Below are 25,248 nucleotides of genomic sequence, written 5' to 3' on the forward strand. Positions count from 1 at the left end.
ATAAAAACCCCAGGAAAGTGTTTCTTGTCTCCCAAACATCATTAAAATAAGATCTGGTTGCAAAAGGGGTGAAGTGGCCCTTTAATGTGGGCTATATTTTGTAATATAATGTAAATCTACAAAGTAACTTGGAACTAAAGTTTTCAAAAGATTTTACTGGAGTAAAAGAAAATCAACATCATTAGTGGAAGTATTGAAAAATGGAAATACTCAAGTACAATTTTTGAGGTACAGTACAGTACAGTACAGTACAGTACAGTACAGTACAGCAGGGGTTCTCAACGTTTTTGGCCGGGGACCCCCGGAAATGCTTTGGCAATGTCTCTTTCAATAGCTAAATGTCTTTAGCTATTGAAAAATAGCAGATCTACAAGCTCATAGCGCGCCACCGAGTGGCGCGCTACGAGCTTGTAGGTCTGCTATTTTTGAAAAATCGTGAAAATATATATTTTTGAAAAACTTTGTTTTTCTTTTTTTTTGGAAATATTTGTGGGGACCCCCTAAAATAATTTGGCGACCCCCCGAGGGGTCGCGACCCACGGGTTGAGAACCCCTGCAGTACAGTACAGTACAGTTTGAATTAATGTACTTAGTTACTTTTGACCACTTTTAACAACATGACGGACCTACCTGAAAATGAATGTTTTACCACATCAACCTTTCTCCCTGTTTTGGGCATTATCATTATCATTATCATTCTACAAATATATCCTTGTTGCAGATCTACAAGTTTGTTGTACGACAAGGCTGTCGTACGACAAACTATAAATTATTATACAGTAGTTCTAAATTAACCACTGAAACCCTAAATATGGTTGACCGGAGTCCCTCAAGGCTCTACGCTAGTGTGTCTTTTATGTTTTCTGTTATTGTATTGTGGCGAAAGCTTCAGCTGAAAATAGCTAAAACAACGCTTCTATTTTCTGTAAAAGCTTTCTGCAAAAGGTTTACGTGGTTCTGGTTCATTGTTGGAAGGAAGCACAGAAAAAAAAAAGACATGTCAACCATTCCTTATACTTGAACGACTGCCATTGCACTGAGAATGATTCATATTGATTCTAGATTCATATTGTGCACTCACAGAATATAAATTCTGATTGGACACATATCAACAGGCATTTGACACGATGTATACGTCATAATAACAGAATTATATGTAAATAATTAATTGATAGATACATTATACTATGTACGTGTTAATGACAGCAACCCACAGCCATTGAATGGTTTTAAAGGAGGGAGCGTAATTGATGTTTGTTTGTACATACTATGAAATTGAAGGTCATAAATTGGCTACTCTTTCCTGATTGGATGAAATTGTTGACCCACCTGCGGGCTGCGGGACATAAATCTGTTTATTAAAGAAATGGAGAGACGGGGAGACCCGTGAACAAACACTCTATAGCAATGATTCATCTCAGAATATAGAGCTTGAATATTTTAAAAAGCCCCAAAAATGTAAATTACAGCTCCTTTAGTTGCAGGTTCTTTGTGTACATTGCAACTATTTGAGAAACAATAGTTGAAACAATACTAACTTATTTTTTATAAATGAAATCTTCAACCTGAAATCTGTGGAGAAAAAAAGCAACAGTAAAAATGAAAGGATAAGAAAAGAGAGTGATAATTGTTTAGAAATGGACTGCAGTAAACTGGATTTTTATACCTTTGTGTATTTATGAGTATATAGAATTTGATTTCATGTAGGCTACACTTATACAAGAAATGGTATATTAATTTCCCACACATGCATCTCCAGTGCAGCTTTATTGGTTGTAACCATGCTAATGTTTAATTTACATATGTTTATTTTATATTATTAGTGTGTGCTGTGTAATGTGTATACACCTGACCAACTGATAGATTCACTGATAAAACCATGCATCTGCTAAAGGTGAACTTCACACTGCCCTTAGTGAACTACAGTAATTGTGAGGCATGCTTGCCTCACAATTGCCTCATGTAATTCATAGCAGCAGTGCCTTAAAATACACTTGTCAAAATAATATGGAACATGATAACTGTTAGCCTTCATACACACAGCAGCATGGTGACATGTTATATGGTTCTAACAGACCACAAAAGTACCTTTTTTATTTAGTTTTGTATGTTTTGTTTTGGGTAGAGCATGTAATTAACATCCAGTAAGTAAGTAACTAAGTAAGTACAATTTATTTGTGCTAACCAGTGATAAGTCATGTGTCCCCATGAAGAACATGGGGACACTGACGACCTTGCTCTGTTTCGCCACAAGGGGGCAGCCTTGTGACTGAAAACTGAAGGGCAGATTGAGCAATAAGCATAACTAAACTATAAACTTAATTTATAGCATAACATTAACATATAGCCAATTCTGTAGAATGACATGTCGCTTGCTGACAAAAAAGTGATTAGTTCTTGCGGGCAAGCGTCGCCGTAGTGTGTGAATTAAGTTTTAGTAACATGAAATCAGTCGTAGCTGTTGAGAGAATAAATGGCAGCTTTAGTGTGGCGTTGCAGAACACGTGTGTGTCAGTCATACAAGGAAAACTAGTGTAGTGGTTCCCAAACAGTGGGTCGGGACCCCTTATGTGAGCCGCGGACCAACTGTCACAACAAAGTAAATGCCCATCTGTTTTTTGTTTCCTACATTTTGATTTTAATTAGGCTATTATTATTTCAATATATATATTTTTTAAATGCACTAAAACTCAAACATTTAAGTTAAAAACTAATTCAAACGTTTTCCCAAATAATTCCATTCTAAATGGAACTAAATGGAAAAGAAAGCAAAAGAAAGAAGTAGAATTTGTGAGCATGTAGATCTGCTATTTTCACTAGTTTGGGTCCCGCGGGGAGATATCACATTTCTCTTTTGGCTCTCGAGCTAAGCCCAGAATAAGAAATCATGAAACAATGCACACAACGCCATGACGTCAATATCGTTGATGTCAAGTGGAAAAACCTTGTATGTCCAAAACGTTAGATTTTCAGGAAATGGGCCTTAAAAAAAGGAACCTGTGTTCCAATAATGGATCCAATGCAGTTATTATTTAGTCACAAGCTTTTGTTAATACTTTTCATTTGATCAACTTACAGGATACTTTGGATTAATTCTATGCACTCAATTGTTAAACATCTTAATGTACAAGTATACACAATTAGAGAAAGTAAAATAATGTAGAAGAATTGTTATTTTTATCAACGTTTGCCTTTTATCTCTTCTCTTCTTCAAAGTCTTATCCAACGACAACAAATTATATTCTTTTTCTTTTCATCTTTTATTTTGAGTTTTTTGTTTTACCTAGACACAAGGACAACATAGACAGACTTACATAAAAGACAGTGTGTACATCCATAATGTATTAACGTAATCATACACACATAAGACACTTTTGAAAATATATAAAAACTAAATCAATGAAACAAGGAAAAACAACAACAAAGTAAAATATATTTTCCAAGTGGTACAAGCTTGTGAAATGGGGGAACAGTGTGACCTGTGCCCCCTGTGTATGTGTGTGCAAGTGAGGGTGGGCTGTCCTTACAAGATAGAAGCAGTCAGGGTAAAGATCATGAAGCGGTCAGAATCAACTGCTCTCCTCGATATAGTTCAAAAGAGGGGTCCATACCTCCAAGAACGTTTTGGAGAGGCTAAATCTCATCAAATGTTGGTCTGTGAATGCCGAATAAATAATGGACCTTGATATGAAACAAGGTTGAAATCCACTGCGAGGAAGGGCATTAATTTACAAAATAGAACATAAAAAGTTGAAAAATGGAGATGCAAGGTTTCTGCCCGACGACAACGATATGATAAACAGCAACATGTTTTGTGGTTTGTGTATTTGACATCACCTTTAATCTTTACATTGTGTAAATATCACCTTTAATCTTTACAGTGTGAAGATTGTATGTTGACCTCTGACAATTCAACTGTTTATGAACATGATTATGTTATGTAGAGTCAAATCTATTTTCTCCATGCAGTACCAATTAAATCCTGATTTTATATACCATGGGCTGTTTATAATAAAGATACATGAGTTTCAAAAAGTGTGTTTCATTTGTATTAATCAAAATGGTTTATCTTATCAGAAATAACATTTCTGCCGAACTTATGGCTCCAGTTTGCAGTGGTGGTAAAGGTACAGGTAGCAATGCCACAAATTGTAGAAATATTCTATTACTGTACAAATACAACTTGACTTAAAACAGTTTTGGCAAAATATACTTAAAGAAGCAGTTCACACAAAGAAAATTACCTTTTACTGAACAAACACACTATAGCAATTGAATTTACAGTTAATTTAAAACTTATTTTACAAATAAATATCACTTACAGTTACACCAGCTTTATTGTAACCTAATGAATGCTGTTATTCCTCATGTTCACCACTAGATGTCAGTGTTGTCTCTGTACTTGGCTTACAGTAGAGAGGTACTCCCTCCTGCTAAATGGTGCTTATGTAACTGGGTTAGTAGGAGGCCTGCTGTGAAGCTATTTCACAACACTAGAGAGACACACACAGCCACATCCATCTCAGTAGGAGGCCTGCTGTGAAGGGTAACAGGTATGGTCGCCCCTTTTCCATCTCGCCCCACTACTCTACCTAGCTGTAAGTAACAAACATAAATTCATGTTGGTGATTATATAAAAGGTATTATATTAATTTATAATTGTTAAGTTCACTCTGTATATCCATGGGCATAATAGCGTCATGATGCCATTACAAAACATGGGCTACATATGGAAGAAATGTGTTTAATAAAATGAAATTAACTGCTAGAAGGTCCTAAATTACCTTAATTAAGCAGTCACATAACATGAGACAGAGACGTCTCATGTTATTCTTCCTTGATTTTACAGAGTATAGAGATCGACTAATCAAATAAATCTGTATACAAGATCATTTCAGATTTCAGGGAGGGAGGGAAATACTAAATTAACTGTTAACTACATTAACACTTTTTGTGGGGGTGAGTTGGTAAAGGGGCGAGTCGTCTGGTATTCCCTGTGAAGCTATTTCCCCCACAACACCAGAGACACACACAGCCACATCCATCCCAGTATAGGAGGCCTGCTGTGAAGCTATTTCCCCCACAACACCAGAGACACACAGCCACATCCATCCTAGTAGGAGGCCTGCTTTGAAGCTATTTCCCCCACAACACCAGAGACACACAGCCACATCCATCCCAGTAGGAGGCCTGCTGTGAAGCTATTTCCCCCACAACACCAGAGACACACACAGCCACATCCATCCCAGTAGGAGGCCTGCTGTGAAGCTATTTCCACCACAACACCAGAGACACACACAGCCACATCCATCCCAGTATAGGAGGCCTGCTGTGAAGCTATTTCCCCCACAACACCAGAGACACACAGCCACATCCATCCTAGTAGAAGGCCTGCTGTGAAGCTATTTCCCCCACAACACCAGAGACACACGCACAGCCACATCCATCCTAGTAGGAGGCCTGCTGTGAAGCTATTTCCCCCACAACACCAGAGACACACACAGCCACATCCATCCCAGTAGGAGGCCTGCTGTGAAGCTATTTCCCCCACAACACCAGAGAAACACACAGCCACATCCATCCCAGTAGGAGGCCTGCTGTAACTAAGTAAGTTTACCCACATACTGTACTTTTTGAGGTATTTTTTACCTTACGTATTTCCAATTTCAGTACTTTCAGTACTTTTACTTCACATATTGTACTTCACTCCACTATAATTATTTGAAACCTTTAGTTAGGTTACTATTTACTTGGTAGATTTTGATTATTATTACATTATCCACTTCAGCCCTACATTTTGGCCATTTGAAAAAAGCCAATATAGAATTTTCAAAATACCTTTTCATATTTCATACATTTGAAAACCTGTGAAATGGGGACATTCTGCATAAAGAGTACGTTCACTTTTGGTACTTTATGTAGGCCTACATTTTGAACATGTGAGTACTTTTTCCACCATGTGTGTGTGTGTGTGTGTGTGTGTGTGCGTGCGTGCGTGCGTGCGTGCGTGCGTGCGTGCGTGCGTGCGTGCGTGCGTGTGCCAAGGCATTACACACCATTATAATGTTTTTATTTTGATCAAATAACCAATTACTGAATGTCAAGTCTCCATGTTTTCTTCAGAATATGTATGACACTGATTTACTACGACACTATAGCATATTAAGAGTCCTGCACTACTAGTGCTCAAATGTTTTACTTATATGAGTGTAGCAAAGACAGGTCTTCCATTTCTGCACTCTCAGAGTTACAGACCTAGGCTGTTATGGTCATTCAGGGCTCTGTTTCTGGTAATATTATTGTCCTCTAATTTTGTATGGCTGCGGCAAAAATGGTATTTTGACAAAAATGTCCACCACACACCAGCATAGCGATGACCCCTGTCGCAATCAGCCTTGCAACCTTGTAGTTCGGTTTGAATGTTTGAATGTATAAAACAGGTCTTGATCGGTTAATGTGCTGCTTTGTAATAATCTAAATCCAAACCTATAGCCTAACAGGTAAATCTTCAAGTATTTTTAGTGGAGTTCTACAAAGCGCAACATTTGCCTCTCAGATGTAGTCGAGTAAGGATAAAATAGTCAAGTAAAGTGAAAGCCTACCTCAGAATTGTACTGAGAACATCACTTGAGCTACCTAGTTATTTTCCACCACTGGTTTAAATACTACAGCCATATATTACAGACTACTGTGTAAATATTAGGTTACAAACATATACCAACGTCACAGCTCTGATTGGTCAACCACAACTCTGGGGTGAGTGAAATGTATTTCAAACTGAGGAGTGCCAGACCAATCGCCCCAGGGATTTTCTTTTTCCTGTGGCAGATTTGTCTGGTTTCCAAGTTATATTTTGATGCCAACACTTTTGTGCTTTTACTCAAGTCTTTTACTTGTAGTTAATGTAGAATTGCTACTTTTTCTTAAATTTAAACAAAAGCAAAACCAATCTGAGTAGGCTAGCCCACTGCTGCTATTACAAGATGCAGCAATGGTCCCTTTTTAAGAATGGGTACTCGGGGCCGGCCAGTGTGCCTGATGCCCGCCGCATTTGTCGCTCCATGCACTAAGTCCCTGGGTTGTTCCAGGGGCGCGCAATATTTGTAATATTTTGGGATTTATCAGTTTGATTAGCGTTGGCATGGTAACTAGCACATTTGCAGGTCCTAAGTTCAATCCCTCTGTGGAGAGTTAACAGCTTGCTCTTGTGTTTGTGTGAGTTCATGGTTTAGTGGTGCTACACGGGTGGGATCTCTGTCGGGTCATTGCTCTACATGTAAAGTGTTTTGAGACAACTCTTTGTGATTTGACACTTTAATGAAATTGAATTGAATTGAACTTACTCTCACTTACTCACCTCACTCACACACACGCACGCACGCACGCACGCATGCACCTGCAAGCACGCGCACACACGCACGCACGCACGCACGCACGCACGCACGCACGCACGCACGCACAGTGTGCATGGTTTCCATGGAAAATACAGACAGGTACTGTAGGCGGAGCGCAGTGACTCAGCCTGTTGCCTGGTGAGTGAGTCAGCAAAACCCACTCTGACTTCCAACACAGACAGACACGCACACGCACACATGTGCTCTCTCTCTCTCTCTCTCTCTCTCTCTCTCACTCATACAAGTAACTTGACTTTGACTTATCATTTATCATCATTCAGCTGGTTGCTACATGGTTGACAACACCCTGATGACTCCTGTTCCAGAGCCTGGGTGTGGCCCTGGACACTCAGCTGTCATCACAGCATCCTGCAGGTTTTACACTTTAGCATTATTGCATTTTTGGCCACACCTTTAATTTATGGTACGGGCATGCAGCGGAAACTCACCTGCCCACCACCACAGAGGCTGGGGTTTAAATTCCATCCACTGTGGCGCATCCAGCTTTGTCGAGCATCTTATACCAGTGGTTTTCAACCCTCTTAATGTCAAGGTCCATTATTTATTCGGCATTGGAGCCACGGACCACCATTTGATGAGATTTAGCCTCTCAGACCCAAAAGGTACAATATTTTGTTGATGAAATTGTGTCCATGCTGTATTGATGTGGTACCATTAGGAGAGACAACAGGCAAACATTGATCAAAATAACAATTCTTTTACATTCTGTATTGTGTAGACATTTTGTAAATTAAGTAATGCAGATGTTTAACAATAATTTAACTCTTCTTAGCTGAGGACCACTTGGAACCCCCTCAAGGACACTGGTTGAGAACCACTGGCCTATACAAACAATAGGCCTATGTTTGAGGGAGGGAAGCTGGGCGGGTAGGGTGATAATTGTCACTGCATGTACTCCCACAGGCTGGGGCGCAACCATAGAGCTATGATAGTATCTAGAGAACGGATTGAGGAGCGATAGCCCTGCCCTCCACTATTCACTTCAATGGAAGTTGCTCAGTGGCGTTTTGAAGCCACAACGAAACGACAAAGTCCTCCGAGTAGTACCCCTCGAGGGTTGATATGATTGGTTGGCTCCTATCGTAGTACCCCTCGTGCTGTTCTTGTGGTACCTCTACATCATGTCCTACGTCACGATTCATTCATGAATGTGACCTGGGCCTGCAGTACCACTTTTGACCAGTAGGGACATCCCATCCATTCTGCAGGCTTGGGCGCAACCTGTCAGCAGGAGGGAGTGTTGGGCGGCAGGGTCTAGGACGGACGGGGTTCTATGTCCTCCCTGTATTGTCTTTGAACCCTGCCCTCCCAGTCTCTGGATGGACACTCTAACAACAAGACCATTGAGCTGGTTGCTCACTGAAGCCTGTTAACATCCCTAAAACATTTCACGTCTCTCTCAGAACAAAACACTGATGCTGCCTACAAGACAATCATGGTCATAGTCATACCTTCCAAGACATGATCCAACCCTACAACCTTCAACCTTCAAATCAGCTATAACGGAATCTAGAAGGAGATAGGAGCTTGGAAAACTACTGGCATGTCTTACAGCACATTTAGGTTGAGACAGGTCTGGAAGGGTTCAAGACTGTTGGTATGATTTGCACATAGAGCTGGGAATTATCTTGATCAGAACCTGAAACACTCTGCGTTGCACAGCTCTTAATCTTATGTTGCATTTAATTATAAACAATAGGAAAATAATCTTTTGCATAATTTAGGTGCATTCCAATGGAACAACCTGCACGTTTGTACAGAGATTAAATACGCTTACTTTACTCAAGTAAATCCAGGGCTTTTACAGAGTATTTCTACATTGTTCTGGTATTGCTTCCTCTTCGAGCACTGCTTAAAGAACCCCAATAAAAACAAACCATACAGTATGTTTAATGCATGGTATGCATGGGCTGGGGAGGTGGCATCAATTAGGCCTGTTGTTGGCCTCCGAATGGAAGGGCTCCAGTCAGTTGCACAGAGGAGGATTAGGGACAAACTAAACTCCATCCTGGTAAACACCTCCCATCCATCCATTCTATGGCCAGATGCAGGACAGGGTGAGCACTGAGCACCTTCAGCCAAAAGGCTCACTTTCCCCCAACAAAATGCATACGGAGAGGTACAGACTCTCTTTCATGCCATTGCCAACTTCCATCAGACTGAACAATGCAAATATAGAACTGTCTCCCTCAATGCATAAGGTCCTATGTTGGCCCTGGTGGAAAAAGTAGGCTACTCACATGTTTTACTTAAGTAAAAGTATCAATACTCCAATATAGAAATAGCCAAAGTATGAAATATGAATTGTTGTGATGCTATATTAACTAATTTAGCTGGGGACCCCCTGGTACCCCTCCAAGTAGCTCTGGTCCATATAGCCCTAATGCTTAATTCTGCCTTGAATTAAAGGCAGAATTAAGCATTAGGGCTATGGAGCAGAGGAGCTACCCTCCAAGCACACTTTGAGAACCAATGGTACAAAGTATTTAAAACATATTGATTGATGTATTTATTAACAGTTTGGAGAATTACAGTACATTTCAAGCACAACTCAATACAAAACTGTTAACTGGACGACACCATAAAGCATTACAGTTGTTTACAATAGGGTCCACCATGTTCAAAAAGGGGAAAGGAACATATACAGTTATGGGAAAAAGGGGTGGGTGGGGGATTCAGATTTTACAGGGGCCAGTTTTGAATTGCAGCTGTCTGTAGGTGCCCTTTGAGAGCGGTTTTGAAGGAGTCAAGGGATTCACATGTCTTAATGACAGTAGGGTGTTCCACATTTTGGTGGCATAGGAGCAAAAATAATTTATATAGTCCCTTGCAGAATCTGGGTTGCACATGGATGCATGCACATGGATGCCTTGTACAAGGTCCATAGACCTTGTACAAGAGCTCCTGTTAGGGTCTTCAAGGTGTTTTTGTTGACCAGTGAGGAGATCCTATTCTGTATAGGAATATACTCAAGTGAAGTAAAGTAACAAGTAAAGTGGGATATCCTACCTCAAAATTGTATTTTGTATTTGGGTAGGCCTAAATGGTTCATATTTTTCCCACCACTGCTATTCTATAATTCTATTCTATTCTATTCTATATTATATTCCAGTTTCAGTAGACGTGGTGGTGTAAATAATGATAAGAAGACACGCGCATTAAATTATCATTTGCACGTGACGTGATTCACCTTGATGTAATTTTCCGTGAAGTTCATTTTTTTAGCTCCGCCCAAGCGGGCTGCTTCGGGATATTTTAGGGAAAGGTGCGCGCGCCCACGCACGCGCACACATCAACATTTCAGAACAGCATTTCCCCCCCAATCAGCCCAATGTGTTCCATTTTAATCTTCATAAACCTAAAAACGTACAAAATAGCCTATTAGATCAACAGGTTAATTCTTTTTTTCAATTCTTTTTTTCTTTTCAGGAATCAGGAATAACTAATTCAACCATTCCTCTTTCTAAATTCTACTAGTCGGGACATTTGGAGTTGGACCTCAGAAGTACAGTAATCCAAGCACACACACACACACACACACACACACACACGCAGGAGGAGGAGGAGGGGGAGGGAGTAGAGGCAGGACTCATTGAATCGTAGGGAAAACCTCTCCACACACACACCACACGGCGTCTCTGATCATCAGAACTAAAGCGGAAAACAAGGTCGTGTGTTCGGCTTCCACATCGAGGACACACCGGTAGACTGGAGGAGAACCGGGAGGTCGGAGTCGGACAACAACCAAACCAAAACCACAGGGACCACACAGACAGACAGCGGTTCGGGGGGATGATTACACAGAAAGAAGACCAAACGTTTGGATATATTATTATTGTTGAAGCCATTCTTCCTTACCTTCCTTCCGCGTAAAAAAAACGGATCGATCCAACGGTCGTGTGTGTGTTAGCGTGTGTTTAGTGCGAGTGTGAGACGTAGTGTGTGTGACTGTGTATGTGTGCTGTGACTGAGTCACACAGGTTGCTAGTTTTAGTCAGTTAGTTAGTTGTGAGTAACTACTTTAGCCCGGTACTGGTCTAGAGGACGACCAAAAAACAACCCCGCGGTGTTCCAAGGATCCTAACCGACCCCTCTCCTTGGTGGGTGTCGGATTCGAACCCAGAACCCACGATGTTGTGGTCGTGGAGCGTGTTGTTTGGAGTCGGCTGAGTCAAGAGGCCCAGACAGACATACAGACAGACAGGCGGTCTTTTTCTCCACGTATTGAGTTTCTCTCTCCCTCATCCACTCAGATTTGGGTCAAACCTAGCCTGCTTCATCGTGGACTTTCAACCCACACAGCCTCATTATTATAGGATCGAACACACAATGTCGTAACTCGTGGATCTTATTATTTATACAAGCCGCTGTTGGAAGAGAAGAGGAGAAGAAACTTACTGGGACTGTTAATTCCGTTTGGGACGTTGTTGTGGTCCCTTACTGACCGTTAGACGTTACATTTTTAGGAGTTTTTTGGAGGGCTGAAGAGGGAAAACAAAGTTGTATTTTTTTTCGAGGAAGTAAACTAAAGCCGGGTTGGTTTTCAGTGGAAAAATGGATGCGGGGATAGAAAAGGAATGCAGCGCCCTGGGAGGACTGTTTCAGATCATCATGAACGACATGAAGGTGAGAATTGAAGACACACTCACTCTGGAGTAGTTTTGAACTTGTTGATGGGATGCATGTGTTGAATGCATGGTGTGTTTACTCCTCTTTGACAACAAGTCCAGTTTGTAGAACTGGTTCCTCCTGTCCACGCAGGCAGGGCATAATCATGGTTCTAATGTTATGTTTTTTTATTTTATTGACCACAAATGTTAACGTTATTTTAGAGTCCAGTGGTTCTCAAAGTGTGGTCCTGGCAGAGACTCAGGGTTCCTTGAGGGGGATGGACCCTATTAGACCCTTACAACTTACAAGTCTGTATCTGTAACTCTGACAGTATACACATGGAACCAAATGGACCCTAATGTGTCCATTTGGTTCCATGTGTATACTGTCAGAGTTAAGGTAAGTCCTTGAAATGTAAAAGTTTGGGAACCACTATTTTAGACACATGCATTGCCAGGTTCATTGTTTACTTGGTATCCTCCTATAGTTTCAAATAATACAGAATGCCATTTAGATAGCATGCTACTTTAGAGTTAGACAGATGCTAGGTTCATGCTTTGCCTGGTATCATATAGTTTCAATTTACAGAATACTATAGATCTTTTGGGAGGGGTGGTGGCTCAGGGGTAGAGTGGCCGGATGGCAACCGCAAGGTTGAACCCGGGCTCCCCCAGAGTTAGTGTCGAAGTGTCCTTAAGCAAGACATTGAACCCCGGTTTGCCGGCGCCATAGGTGTATGAATGTGTGTGTGAATGGGTGAATGTAATGCACAATCTATATAAAGTGCCTTGGATAAAGGTGCTATAAATGCACCTTTTACCATTTAGACAGATGCTAGGTTCATGGTTTACCTGGTATCCTATAGTTTCAATATACAGAATGCCTTTTAGATAGCATGTTGTTTTTAGACTGTAGATGCTAGGTTCATTCATGGTTTACGAGCACAGGGAAGTACAGTTCAATACAAGGTCTGCTAAGAGGATTTAAACCCAAGAAAAGCCTATTGGCTTGTTTCCATTGGGGTCCTGACACCTTCATACTCAATTCACAGAAGGCACTGACAAGACTGCTGTGCTTTCTGCAGTCTATAGTATGTGATTGTTTACCTGCTGAAAAACCTCACATGTACATGGTGAATGCACAGACTACAGGCTTGTGTCCACGCATGCAGTCTATGTTCGCTATGTTTACACATAACCTTTTGTTATTTACCTTTACCTACACTCCTGAGAGTGGACGTCTCAACCTTTTCAATGTCACAGGAGCCCCAGCTAGATACCATTTAATTAATGAATTAGTTAATTTGATTCTGAGAGAGTGCAAATGGAACCTTACGGGTCTATTTGGTTCCATTTGCACACTCAGTATTGCATACCTGTCAACGGTCCATTTTGACCACTGGTGGACACACACACACACACTGTGTGTGTGTGTGTGTGTGTGTGTGTGTGTGTGTGTGTGTGTGTGGGGTTTCCCTTGCCACAGTTGTGTGCCCTTTGATGTTTGTTAAGCAAGCCATGCCATAGCTGTCTGCCTCTCCCTCTGCCTGTCTGTCAGTATGTATCCCAGTCAGTCCGCAAGTCTCTGATCTTGGTCTCTTTCTCCCATTCCCTGTCTCTTGCTCTTGTTCTGCATATAGCTGTCCATCTCAGCCTTCACTGCCTCACCACTATGCCATGCAGCTCTTTCAACATAATTTGATTATCTTGACTTAGTTTTAGGTTGATTATCTCAGCGAAACCGCGACAATCACTCGCAAAGTTGGGCCCAGGGACATCAAGGGGGCCACAAGGATGACTAGGGGGCCACAAGGATGACTAGAGCTGTGACACTCAAACATTTGTATAAGGACCCCCAAATTGACATTTATATTTGGTCGTGGGCCAATATCTGAAAATATGTCACGCCAGAGAATACGAGAATATTTCAACCTTTTCCAAGATCTTCCATTCAAAATGTGACGGTATACTTGTAAGCTCATAGCGCGTGCACTCCATGCCATGCTATGAGCTTGTATATGCCATTTTTGAGAAATCCTGAAATTTGGACAAATCTTTGAATATATTTTGTAAAGCAAACATTTTTAACTCAAATCTTTGCCTCTGAGGGCCCTGGAAAAAATATATTTTGAGATGAGGGTCCATGGCTAAATACACACCATTTTGGGGTCCTTGACATGAATAGGTTTGAGTGCCACTGATGTAGAAATATTCGAAAAGCAGAAAAGTTTTTCAGTTTAGGATTTAGAAGACATTTTGTAGAATCGACCTCGGGTCTTAATGGATTATACCGGTATCAACTGACCGTTGAGCAGCCGCCGGCCTTCTCGTTATTTAGTCATAGCACATAAGCAGAAGTATGAGTTATTGTTGTTTAAACGCCTATGAAACTGATTCCACATCATTTGAATTTCCCACTTCTGCAATGTTTTGTGCTGCTATTGAAACTAGCAGGGTGGAGTACACAGATGGATCTGTCACAATCATAAGCCTATGGGAAGTATACGACTTCCGCAGGCTTTTAAAAGTCATCAAAACTGTAGGCCTGTCGCTATAAATTACATAATCGCCTAATTGCAATTTTGGAAGGAAAAACATATAAACATAAAAATATGAAATGTGTCAGGCGCAAAGCATCACATTGTGACCTTCTAGATCTGCTATTTTCACTAGTTTGGGTCCCAGGCAAACGTCCGTCTAATTTCTCTTTTGGGTCATGAACTAAAATGTTTGGGAACCACAGTTCCAACTTCCAACAGGACATCGCACCAGAGGAGTCAGAGAGTCAGAGAACAAAAAGCTTATCTGTGTGGGTTTCCTCCCACACCAAAAAGAAAAACATGCATGATGCCTGCTGGTTACATTCTGCTGTCATTGCCCTTGACAGTCAGCAAGACAGTGGCATTACAAGTGGACTTGGTCCCCAGGGGCTGCACTGTGGCTGCTCACTGCTTCCAAGTAGTCAGGATGGAGCTAATGCACAGGACAAAGGACCCTGGGGGGATGATAAAGCAGGACAATATAAACAGCAGCAGTGACATGGCAGGATCTTGGTTCAAAACTCTTTTATTATTGGCGAAGGCTTCAACCCATTAAAAACTGGGAAATCTTCTGTGCCATTTTATATTTTTGCTATATATCGTCTGTCTGGTGGAAAGAAATCTTTCATGTCCAAAACTGTTACTTTTCAGGATTCAAATGCAAAAGTATCAAAGGTAGCAGATCTACAAGCTCGAAACGTGTCACTTCGTTCCACGATTCAAGCTTGCGGATCTGCTACTTTTCATTCATAGGTCACCGGATCATATCCTGTTTCTGAATCTAGTCTTCAATTTCCTACCTTGCTAAATGCATAGTCAGGGACCACATGCACTACCTTCATGGACCACCGGGGGTCCACGGATCACCAGTCGGAACCCCCCCCGATGTAGGGCATTCATTTACGGAAAAAAAATACAAATATCGAAAATAGGAAACAGGAGCTACATGATTATGCAAATACATATAATCCTTATGGGTCCATATTGAGATCAGTAATTTAAAACATATATATTTATTGTGTAGAATTATTTATTTACTATTGCGTACTGTAATAAAAGGCAATATGTCTCAAAACATTAGCATGCCATACAATTGAATTATTGCAAATTAAAGAAATATTAATTAAAGAAATGCCAAATGAATCCATGAAAAGTAACATTTTGAAAATATGCGGATTCCACCTGACAGACAATATTCATGAATGAATGCAAAAAAAACTACATACAGTAAGTACATTGGCAAGATTGCTAATTAACATCTGCATTCTCTATAGCAATAAAACAAGATATTACAGAAAGAAATGAATACAATTTTCAATTTAGGCATTTAGCAGATGCTCTTAATCCAGAGTGATTTTTTAGTAAGCAAGAACACATGCTAATACAGTACATCGAATACATAAATATGTGATGTTCCTTGCCCGTGGCCATACAACTCCACCCCAGACAACGAAACAAGACACCCTAATAATACAACAATATAAAAGTACAAATAAATCTAAGCTCTGTGTCTGTGTTAACGGACTAAAACACTAGCTCAGTTTCAAGTTCTCTCCTTAGCCAATGGCCATGGATGGACTCAAGATTTCTTGCTCAAGAAGAGTGTTCTGGGATTGAAATCAGGGAAGGGATTGAACTCGGGGAAATCCGGTGACAGACACTGTAATCAGTAGGCCACCCTGCCATAAAAAAATGAAAGTTTTCTGGTCACATCTAAAAATGGATTAACTTCCTCGTTGGCCAACATAACTGCCCATGTATTGCGAAACGCTCCAAATCACATCACCCGTCCCAGATCATAGATACAGTATATCATGTGCCGAAAGTACTAGATAATGAAATTAGTGACAGAAATGTTATTGTGTCCCTGGAATAATCTCACATGATAGAGAAGTGCCAGTTTATAAGAATAAACATCAAAGTGATAATATCGCTGATATGGTTTAAACTGATTTTGCAGTGGACTCCCCGAAACCACCCAAAGGACCCCTGGGGGTCCCAGGACGACCCCACTTGAAAACCCTGGATGTAACAAACACAACAATGTCAAATGAAGTTATAGAGATATGGAGCTGAAGTATGGAAGGGAACAGGCTAAAATGGATCTTCATACTAGAGGGAGTGAGAACAACGATCTGGTGCCACTACCACCCACTTTCAAAACAAATATGGGTAAATTCTCCTTCTACAGCACTGCCACCCAAGCGTGGAATGCCCTGACCCCCTCCCTCAAAAAATGCAAATCACTCTTTTTTTTGGTGCTATCCCCTTTGGACTGAGTGTTTGACTGTACTCTGTTGCTGTTTATACATTCTGTCTAATAAACTATTCAATCAATCAATCAAAGTCTAAGGACAGCAAGTGTGTGTGAATGGGGTAGGAAGTCGTTGATATGTAAACATAGTCGGAGGGAAATTTGATTGAGTTTGAATAGGCCTTAGCTGGAATAATATGGCCACTAACATTAGCCCAGTACCTGAGGATCCGATTCTACAAAGTTTCGTTAAAAAACGATTTGTTTCTATATCAGTGTTACTCAAACTTGTTTCATGTCAAGGACCCCCAACATTTTATGTATTTGGCCGCAGACCCCCCCATGATCCATCTCAAAATATTTTGTCCCAGGGGCAGGGAGCCAGGGACCCCAAGAAGCAAAAATGTGAGCTGCTATAATTAATACTTTAAATATATTCAAAAATGGACACAAATTCTCATGATTTCTCAAAAATAGCAGATGAACTGTACAATATCATAGTGTGGCTCAAAGTGACGTGCTATGATCTTGTACAGGTATATCTGCAATTTTTTGAATAGCCAACCAATGTGCTAAAATCTAAAATGAAAGTGATTTCTTTTCTGGTTTTAACAGGTTAAGGCATTTAGCAATAGGGCGGCCAGAGGCTATGACTATTTGAGGGTCATTGGCATGGAAACAGTTTGAAAAGCAGAGGTCTACTCTAGGCTGAGGTGAATGCACTGCAGGACAACACACTCAGCGCTCAGTGTGCTGGTATTGACACAGTGAAGAGTGAAGACACACTGGGTTGATCTGACTGACAGACAACTTACTTAATGAGTCAGCATCCAGTCATACAGCCAAGCCAAGCCAAGTAATCAGTCGGTCAGTAAAAAAAGGCATTTATTGACCATGTGACTAAGGAAAATTATATCACTGACAGTCAGTCGGTGATAATGGATTGGTTGAGTGTGTCAGCTGTTCTGTGGAAGGTCAAACAGATCACACCCTCCCCCCAACCTCCTTTCCACTCTTCATTCCCCACTTCCTCTCCTTCTCCCTTTTCTCTTCTCCCTCCTCTCCTCACCCTCTCCCTTTTAGCTGCATTCATATTCCAGTTTGAGGTGATAGCTTATCACTGCGGTGTAGTTTTTTAAGGGTTAGAAAATTACAACATTACGTCATTCGCGGCGGTGATCAGCTATCACCACAGACAGGCACGGGGGGTTTCAAGGCGGGGTCAATGCTTAAGGCTCATTCATAGTCTGAATTTTCGGATTTTCGGATTTTCACCGCTCTGGTGGTGAGGTGACCACCGGAGCTGAAATAACGTTGAGCGGTGGGGCGGTGGCAGTGATTTGCTCTTCACCGCGGTTCATAACGTCATGTTGTAGTTCGGTGGTCACCTAACCACCGAAAATCCAGACTATGTATGAGCCTTTAAGGATATCACCGCGAGTATTATGGCCTCGACTCATTGAAGGTGATGGTGATTAAGAGTTCTCATCGTGCCTGAAAATGAAGGCCCGGCCCTACCCTACCCTAACTGGTTCGGCCCGACCCTAACAATTACCATAACTAGCCCTTACCCGTTGTGAGATATTGAGATATCCAACATTCTAATGGATTCCAGGGGTGAGTAAACATCTGAGTCAAGTAGCAGCGATCCTCTGAACTAAGTGACACAGTAATGTCCAATATTGTCCCTGTTCGCAAAGTGCAACTTTTTCATGATCATTCACCGTTGTGCAACAGTGAACAGTCCCAAACAGCTACCTACAATATTATGACAACTGTCAACTTGGCTATAATCTACTAGGCTACTGTATAGTTTACATTAATCATTGCCTCTCAAACCCACATAGCACGCGTAATGTGCGTTGCCTCTCCAAAAGAACAGACATACACACCATCAACATGCCGCTCATGGCGTGTCGACAGCTTGCAAATCTGTTATTTTGGGCACACAACGAGGCGCGCCACACTACGATGGACGTCGGCTACAATACTAAGCATTTTGGAAACCAAATTGCTGTACAGTGGACATTGCGTGGTCATCATGTAACTAGTCTTACGTGTATGCAGTGAACATTAACATTAGCGGTTAGTGCTTACATAGTTATATGGAGCATTTACCGTGGTGACGATTGGGTTATTCACCCAGCTGGGTTTAATGAGACAGCAGTGTCTCGTTAAGCCCAGACGTTTCCAAAACGAGCTATCGCAGATGAATCGATGTTCTTAGAAAACATTTAAGCATATAGCAAGTTAACTTATATAGTTGACTTGATGCTGAGCACTAAGCAGCTAATTTGGTTCACAAACCAGTGGCTAGCCAGCTGTAGCAAGTTCAACAACCACCGTTCTATTTTCTTACTTCTCTGGTGCTGCTCTTCCTCCAGTCCAGTCACATAATAGTAGCCTAAACTGTAAAAGTTCTTCATATTAAATAAATACATTACACAAACAACAGAATTGCTATTTTTATTATAATAAAAAAGAAAAACAAATAACAGAAAATCACAGAGCCTAATCCTATAACCGAATAATTAGTGTGCATTTTGGCCCTACCCTACCCGGAAATGTCGGGCCGGGTAGGGTCGTGTTCGGGGCTCGGGCAGAGATTGAGAACGGTGATAGGTGAAGGTGATAACTGATCACCTAAAACTGGAGTATGTATGACTCCTCCCTTCATTACTCTCCTTCTCCCTCTCCTATTCTCCTACTTCTCTTCTCCCTCCCCTACCCCTTTCCCCTCCCCACCCTACCCCTTTCCCCTCCCTTCATAACTCTCCTTCTCCCCTCATCCCTTCTTATTCTCTCCCCTTCTCCTCTACAGTTCATTGTGGATGCCATCTTATGTCATTCATTATCTGACTGCTTGTCCCAGTGGTGAAACACTCCGTTACGTAAGCATATTGATATCCGTGATACAATGACTATCAACTACTTTATCAGTGAGACTGACTGTGCACAGTGATATAAGATGCATGTTCTATTCCTATCCATTCTGTTCTTGTCCTTTTTTAAGTAGTGCAACCACTTCCTTAAGTAGTTTTGTTTGATTCATTGAACTTTTTAACTCTAGAACAATCTCAAGAAAGTAGTCGATAGATGCATCCCCCAACTCCCTTTCTAGTTGACGTCTCCCCATTTTTATTTGTTTATTAATGTTCCCTGTCTAAACCGATTGATTATTTATGTTATATATCAAGTAATGAATTAATTGGTGTGACAGTGAATTGTGTGGCTATTATAAGCACTCTCCCAGGTCACACTCTGAACCAGGGGTTCAATTCACAGCACAACAACGGCATGTCTCCGATGTCACTGGCTGTGGGACAGTTATTGCTGATGATGAAGCAGAGCCTAGAACTGCTTCTCATGTTACCCTAGCACAGTGCATGGTTCCCAAACTCTTTAGGTCAAGACCCAAAAGAGAGATTAGACATTTTTCCGGGACTCAATCTAGTGAAAGTAGCAGATCTACAAGCTCACAACACGTCGATTTGCGCAGTGTTGTGAGCGTGATGTGAACTGAGCTCATGCTTCCTCAATCAAATGTATGGTGGTGAACAGGCCGCTTCTCATCACCTGATGGGGAGGTTCCATTGTAGGGTGTAGCACATGGAAGGAACACGTTATTCCAACCAGTTCCTTTCCCCTCCAGGCCACCAGGCTGACCAGGGGGAGGCAGTATACACACCAGGATTAAAGCATGTGTTTTGTGAGGGTACCTACCCTAGGGGACATAGGGAGAACATGCAAACTCCACACAGAAAGGCCCTTTCGCCAACCCCACCTAGGGTATGGGTGCTGATGACGGGAAGGTAAATGGTAAAATGGTGCATTTATATAGCGCCTTTATCCAAGACGCTTTACATAGATTGTGCATTACATTCACCCATTCACACACACATTCATACACCGATTGCGGCGGAAGCCATGCAAGGTACCAACCAGCACATCGGGAGCAATTTGGGGTTCAGTGTCTTGCCCAAGGACACTTCGACATGTAGACAGGAGGAGCCGGGATACGAACCGCCAACCCATGGATCATTGGACGACCTGCTCTACCTCTTGAGCCCCAGGAGTCGCCCCAGGAGGCGACTGCGAAGGAGAGAACACACCCACAGAATCCCTGGCAGGAATGTTTGATTCCAAAAATAAATAAATGAATGGTTCAAGCGCCAAGTGCCAACCCTAACGAGTGAAGGTTCGAACCCCGAATGTTCGGGGACAGCCTTACCTGTAACATAGCTTAATATTCATAGTTGCCCGTTGCTTTATAGTTTGGGCTTATTTCTGAAGTGTAGTTGCTTATTTGGGCTTGCTTTCATGATTCATTTAAAAAATAGCTGATGTAATAGGGCTCAAGTAGTGAAACTGGTTGCTTCTTTTGGATTTGTTTTCATAGACCTGGTCGCTTGTTTCACTCACAGAATCTGTAAAAAGTAAGTAAAAGTTTGAATACAGGATTTGACTTGTAACCAATCAAAGTACTTTTTTCCACCACAGATTCTGAGCTCCACTTTTCTGTGTGTGTGTGAGAGTGTCAGACTGAGAGGCAAATGTGCGTTATGCAAAACGTTGACTTAGTTGTTTCGGTGCAGTCTACTCTGCAAGATCTGGGTTTCTTAAAGTGGATGCCTTGACACAAGTCGAGGGGTGTGTCAGAATACCTTGATCATTTTTGGAATTTATCAGTAGGCCTATAACTTCAGTTTAACCACTTAGGCCAGGGGTTTTCAACCTACGGCATATATATATATATATATATATATATATATATATATATATATATATATATATATACAGTTGGAGGCCATCGATATTGTCCTTTTCTTTTTGCTGAGGTTTGCGTGATCTGCGCAAAAGGACAGTTAACCCATTTTGGGCGGGAACCCCTTTTGGTGTTTTAAACATTGTTATAATTTAGCTATTGAAAAATAGCAGATCTACAAGCTCATAGCGCGCCACCGAGTGGCGCGCTACGAGCTTGTAGGTCTGCTATTTTTGAAAAATCGTGAAAATATTTATTCCAGAAAACTGGAGGATTTAGAAGGATTTTTTTAAATGTTGAGGTCAGGCCTAAATGGGTCAAATGATAAGGGACAATATCGGTGGCACCCAACTGTATATCTTCGTGTTTGATCACAAAATGCATTTTGAGAACCCACACATTTTCAGCTGGGGGAATGTTACCCCCAGAATAGGAATGCTGATGTTCAAGTGGTATAGTATAACACTTCTTTTCGATCTTCTGTCCTATAATGGAAACGGATACTCTCTCCAGTTTTCCTCGTGACATACTGTATCTTAGGGGGAAAGATTTACATTCATATTATTCCGTTAATATGAAAAAGTAATTAAGTAACAATGTAATTCAAGGTTGCCGTGGATGGAAAAAGTTATTTACAGGGGTGACCTGATCCAAAAATGTTTGAGAACCACTGGCATAGATAGCAGGTTACCCGTTGAGATTGTGTGCGGTTTGTGAAAGAAGCTCACATTATCTGCTAAAGTTGAGCTTTATGAGCTAATTCACTGATGATCACATCGTTTACAAATTCACAATCCTATTGCAGAGATTTAAATGTGTTGTGAAATTGTCCTTCATACACTGACTAGTCTCACGCTGCCAGACTGTTGCCTCTCGCAATATTCAAATGCTTCCGTCATACAGTCTGGAGCAATGGAAGACTTGGAAGTTCTATCATGAGTAAAATATAAAGCGGAAGTGGAGCTTGGAGATTATGGAATAGTTGTCTGGCTACGCAAAACTATACACTGAGTGACTGGACATGAGTTGACCTTTGTCCACAAATCGCACAGTAGGAGTTTGGCCTAACAAAAAAAGTTTCAGTCACTTGGGCTTGGGTGGCCGAACGGTTTGCGGAGCGTTCTTGTTATCGGAAGGTCGCCAGTTCGAATCCCCGGACCGGCACGTTAAAATTACCACCGCTGAAGTGCCCTTGAGCAAGGCATTGAACCCCTACCATGAAATGTTCTATGAGCAGGGTCTGGCTGTAAACAAGCATCTCGAGCTTAGTCCATTCACCCTGGGTAAACAAAGAACTTTGCTTTGCTTGGGTGTTTATTTAGCTTTTCCCCACGGACATTTGTACACTGAATTAAGTATAGGAGAACGTTTTGTACACTGATTAAAAGTACAGGACGAGGAAGAGGTTGAAATCATGCATCATTCAGAAGAACAAACCATAGGCAAGGCAGTTTTATTTGTATAGCACATTTTAACAACAAGGCTGTTCAATGTGCTTTACACAGAACATCAAGCAAAGTAAAAGCAGTCGTAAAATGATACATAAAATAAACTAAGTAAAAATAAACAGACACAGTTACAGTGCAGAAGAGAAATGAGAGAACCATAACAAGTACAAGCATGGTGGTTAGTTTATCGTTATTAATCTGATCTAATAACCAATCAGTAATGATATACAGTTATAAACATGACTCATACTAGAGAGAGACAGAGGGAGAGAGAGAGCTTGTGGGCCTTATATTAAATATGGCAGAGAACCAACATGGGCAAACCCACCATCTGGGACACAACACACACGCGCACGCACACACATGCGCAACACAAGCCAGGCCCGATTAATTAGGCAGATAGTTTCTATCTGTATGAATCTTACCCAAGGGCAACATTCACACGCACATGCACACTCTTGCACTCTGTGTTTTGATACATGGGTGGTACGGAGTGAGACAGACAGACAGCTCATTGATTTCTCTGTTATATTGGGTTCGACTTTCTCCTCTCCTCTCCTCTCCTCTCCTCTGCCTTCCCCTCCTGCCTTCCCCTCCTCTCCTCTCCTCCATCATTCTCCTCCTCCATAAATACATTCCATCAGTTCCATTCTCTGACTCCTGTCTCTCGCTCATGCCATAATTCACTGTGTGCGTGCGTGCGTGCGTGCGTGTGTGTGCTCTAAAGGTCAACTGTGTGTGTGCATGTGAAACGCATTCCTCTTGTTAATTAGAGATTCTGAAGGAGTACTTCACCTTTTTCAAACTGATCATTCTCTGCTAGGCCGATGTCCGTTGGGAACACAACACATGTCCCTCGGTTGTCCAAGTCCTTTATCCGTTGCCATAGTGACGTCATATTGATGACATCTGGGATCTGTGGGCTTAATTCCCATTAAAGGGATAGTTCACCCCCAAAATGACTTATTTTCTATAAATTAATAATCACCCCATGAAGACTTGAACACGCAGGAAGTAAGTGTCCAGGAAGTAAGTGAGCCCAGTGTCCATGACACCAGACACTGGGCTCACTGCTAAAATCTAAAATATCTAAAACCATATATTACACACATAAAGACCCCCAGGAAAGTGCTCTAAATCTTCTATACATCATTAACATGTATTTTTTTGCAAAAAGGGTTAAGTGTCCCTTTAAGTGTGAGACGCAACACAGCAGACACTGATTGGAGTCATCATTGGCATGTGTGTGTTTGTAACTTGTTGTTACTAGTGTTTGCAGAATGGAGTATGTATGTGAGATGTCTTATAAAGCGGCTGAGTCACTGCCAGGGTCACTTCCACACACTTAACCCCCGCTCCACTCACTTAAACAAAACACTTACAAACATGCTTTAACACATACACATCCTGGTAAACCACACAATCATACACGCATGCTGGCGTCTAAAGTCAGCAAAGTGTCCTATTTAAATTGAACATGATTAAAATAAAGATTCCTTTTGGGGGGGGGGGGGGGGGGGGGTGAGGGGGCATCTAACAATAGTCTTGTGTGTGTATTAATTAGCTGATAGGACACTTTGTCTTTACTTTTTGAGACCAGAGTATGTGTGTGTGCAGTGTGCTTGGGTAAACCTGTGTGTACATGTTTGAGCTAATGTACGCTCAAGGTGAACTCTAAGAGAGAGAGAGGGAGGAGAGGGGGGGTGGGTGGAAGGGAGAGTGGTATGAGAGAGGGAGAGCAAGAGCAGGGAGGGGAAAGAGTGATAGGGTGGGGGGTGTAAAAGTAGGTAACCCAGTAAAGACGTGGTGTGTGTGAAACACAGTACTTAATAGCTTTCTGTGTCGAGCCCAAACCACCTGCAGAAACGCGCGCACAAACAAAATGAAGCATATGGGGGAAGACACACACCTACAGACATACGATAGGAAGCTTCAGCAAAGTACTTTGGTAGACCGTAGAGGAAGTGAAAGATGGACATGACAAATAGATGTACAAGCTCGCCGTGTGTGTGTGTGTGTGTGTGTGTGTGTGTGTGTGTGTGTGTGTGTGTGTGTGTGTGTGTGTGTGTGTGTGTGTGTGTGTGTGTGTGTGTGTGTGTGTGTGTGTGTGTGTGTGTGTGTGTGTGTGTGTGTGTGTGTGTGTGTGTGTGTGTGTGTGTGTGTGTGTGTGTGTGTGTGTGTGTGTGTGTGTGTGTGTGTGTGCCAATAGGTGACAA

General features: G+C 41.6%; 1 protein-coding gene and 1 long non-coding RNA gene across 5 annotated transcripts in view; both read left to right on the forward strand.

Annotated features, from left to right (window-relative positions):
• The first annotated feature begins 87 nt into the window (after window positions 1–87).
• On the forward strand, window positions 88–2,277 carry LOC306929189. Its single transcript, XR_013790758.1, has 2 exons — window positions 88–238; window positions 549–2,277. It is a non-coding gene; the product is annotated as an uncharacterized lncRNA (long non-coding RNA).
• Window positions 2,278–10,979: 8,702 nt separating this feature from the next.
• Window positions 10,980–25,248, forward strand: part of mtss1 (MTSS I-BAR domain containing 1) — an 83,884-nt gene continuing 69,615 nt past the window's right edge. For 3 of the 4 annotated variants that reach the window (XM_079510315.1, XM_079510317.1, XM_079510318.1), the window contains exon 1: window positions 10,980–12,041. In XM_079510315.1, coding sequence (XP_079366441.1) covers window positions 11,970–12,041 — 72 coding nt within the window. In that variant the 5' untranslated portion in view covers window positions 10,980–11,969. The remainder of the gene's footprint in view (window positions 12,042–25,248) is intronic. The other variant, XM_079510316.1, reaches the window with a different exon arrangement.

The sequence above is a fragment of the Electrona antarctica genome (genome assembly GCF_951216825.1).
Source record: "Electrona antarctica genome assembly, chromosome: 9".
In the NCBI taxonomy this organism is placed as follows: domain Eukaryota; kingdom Metazoa; phylum Chordata; class Actinopteri; order Myctophiformes; family Myctophidae; genus Electrona; species Electrona antarctica.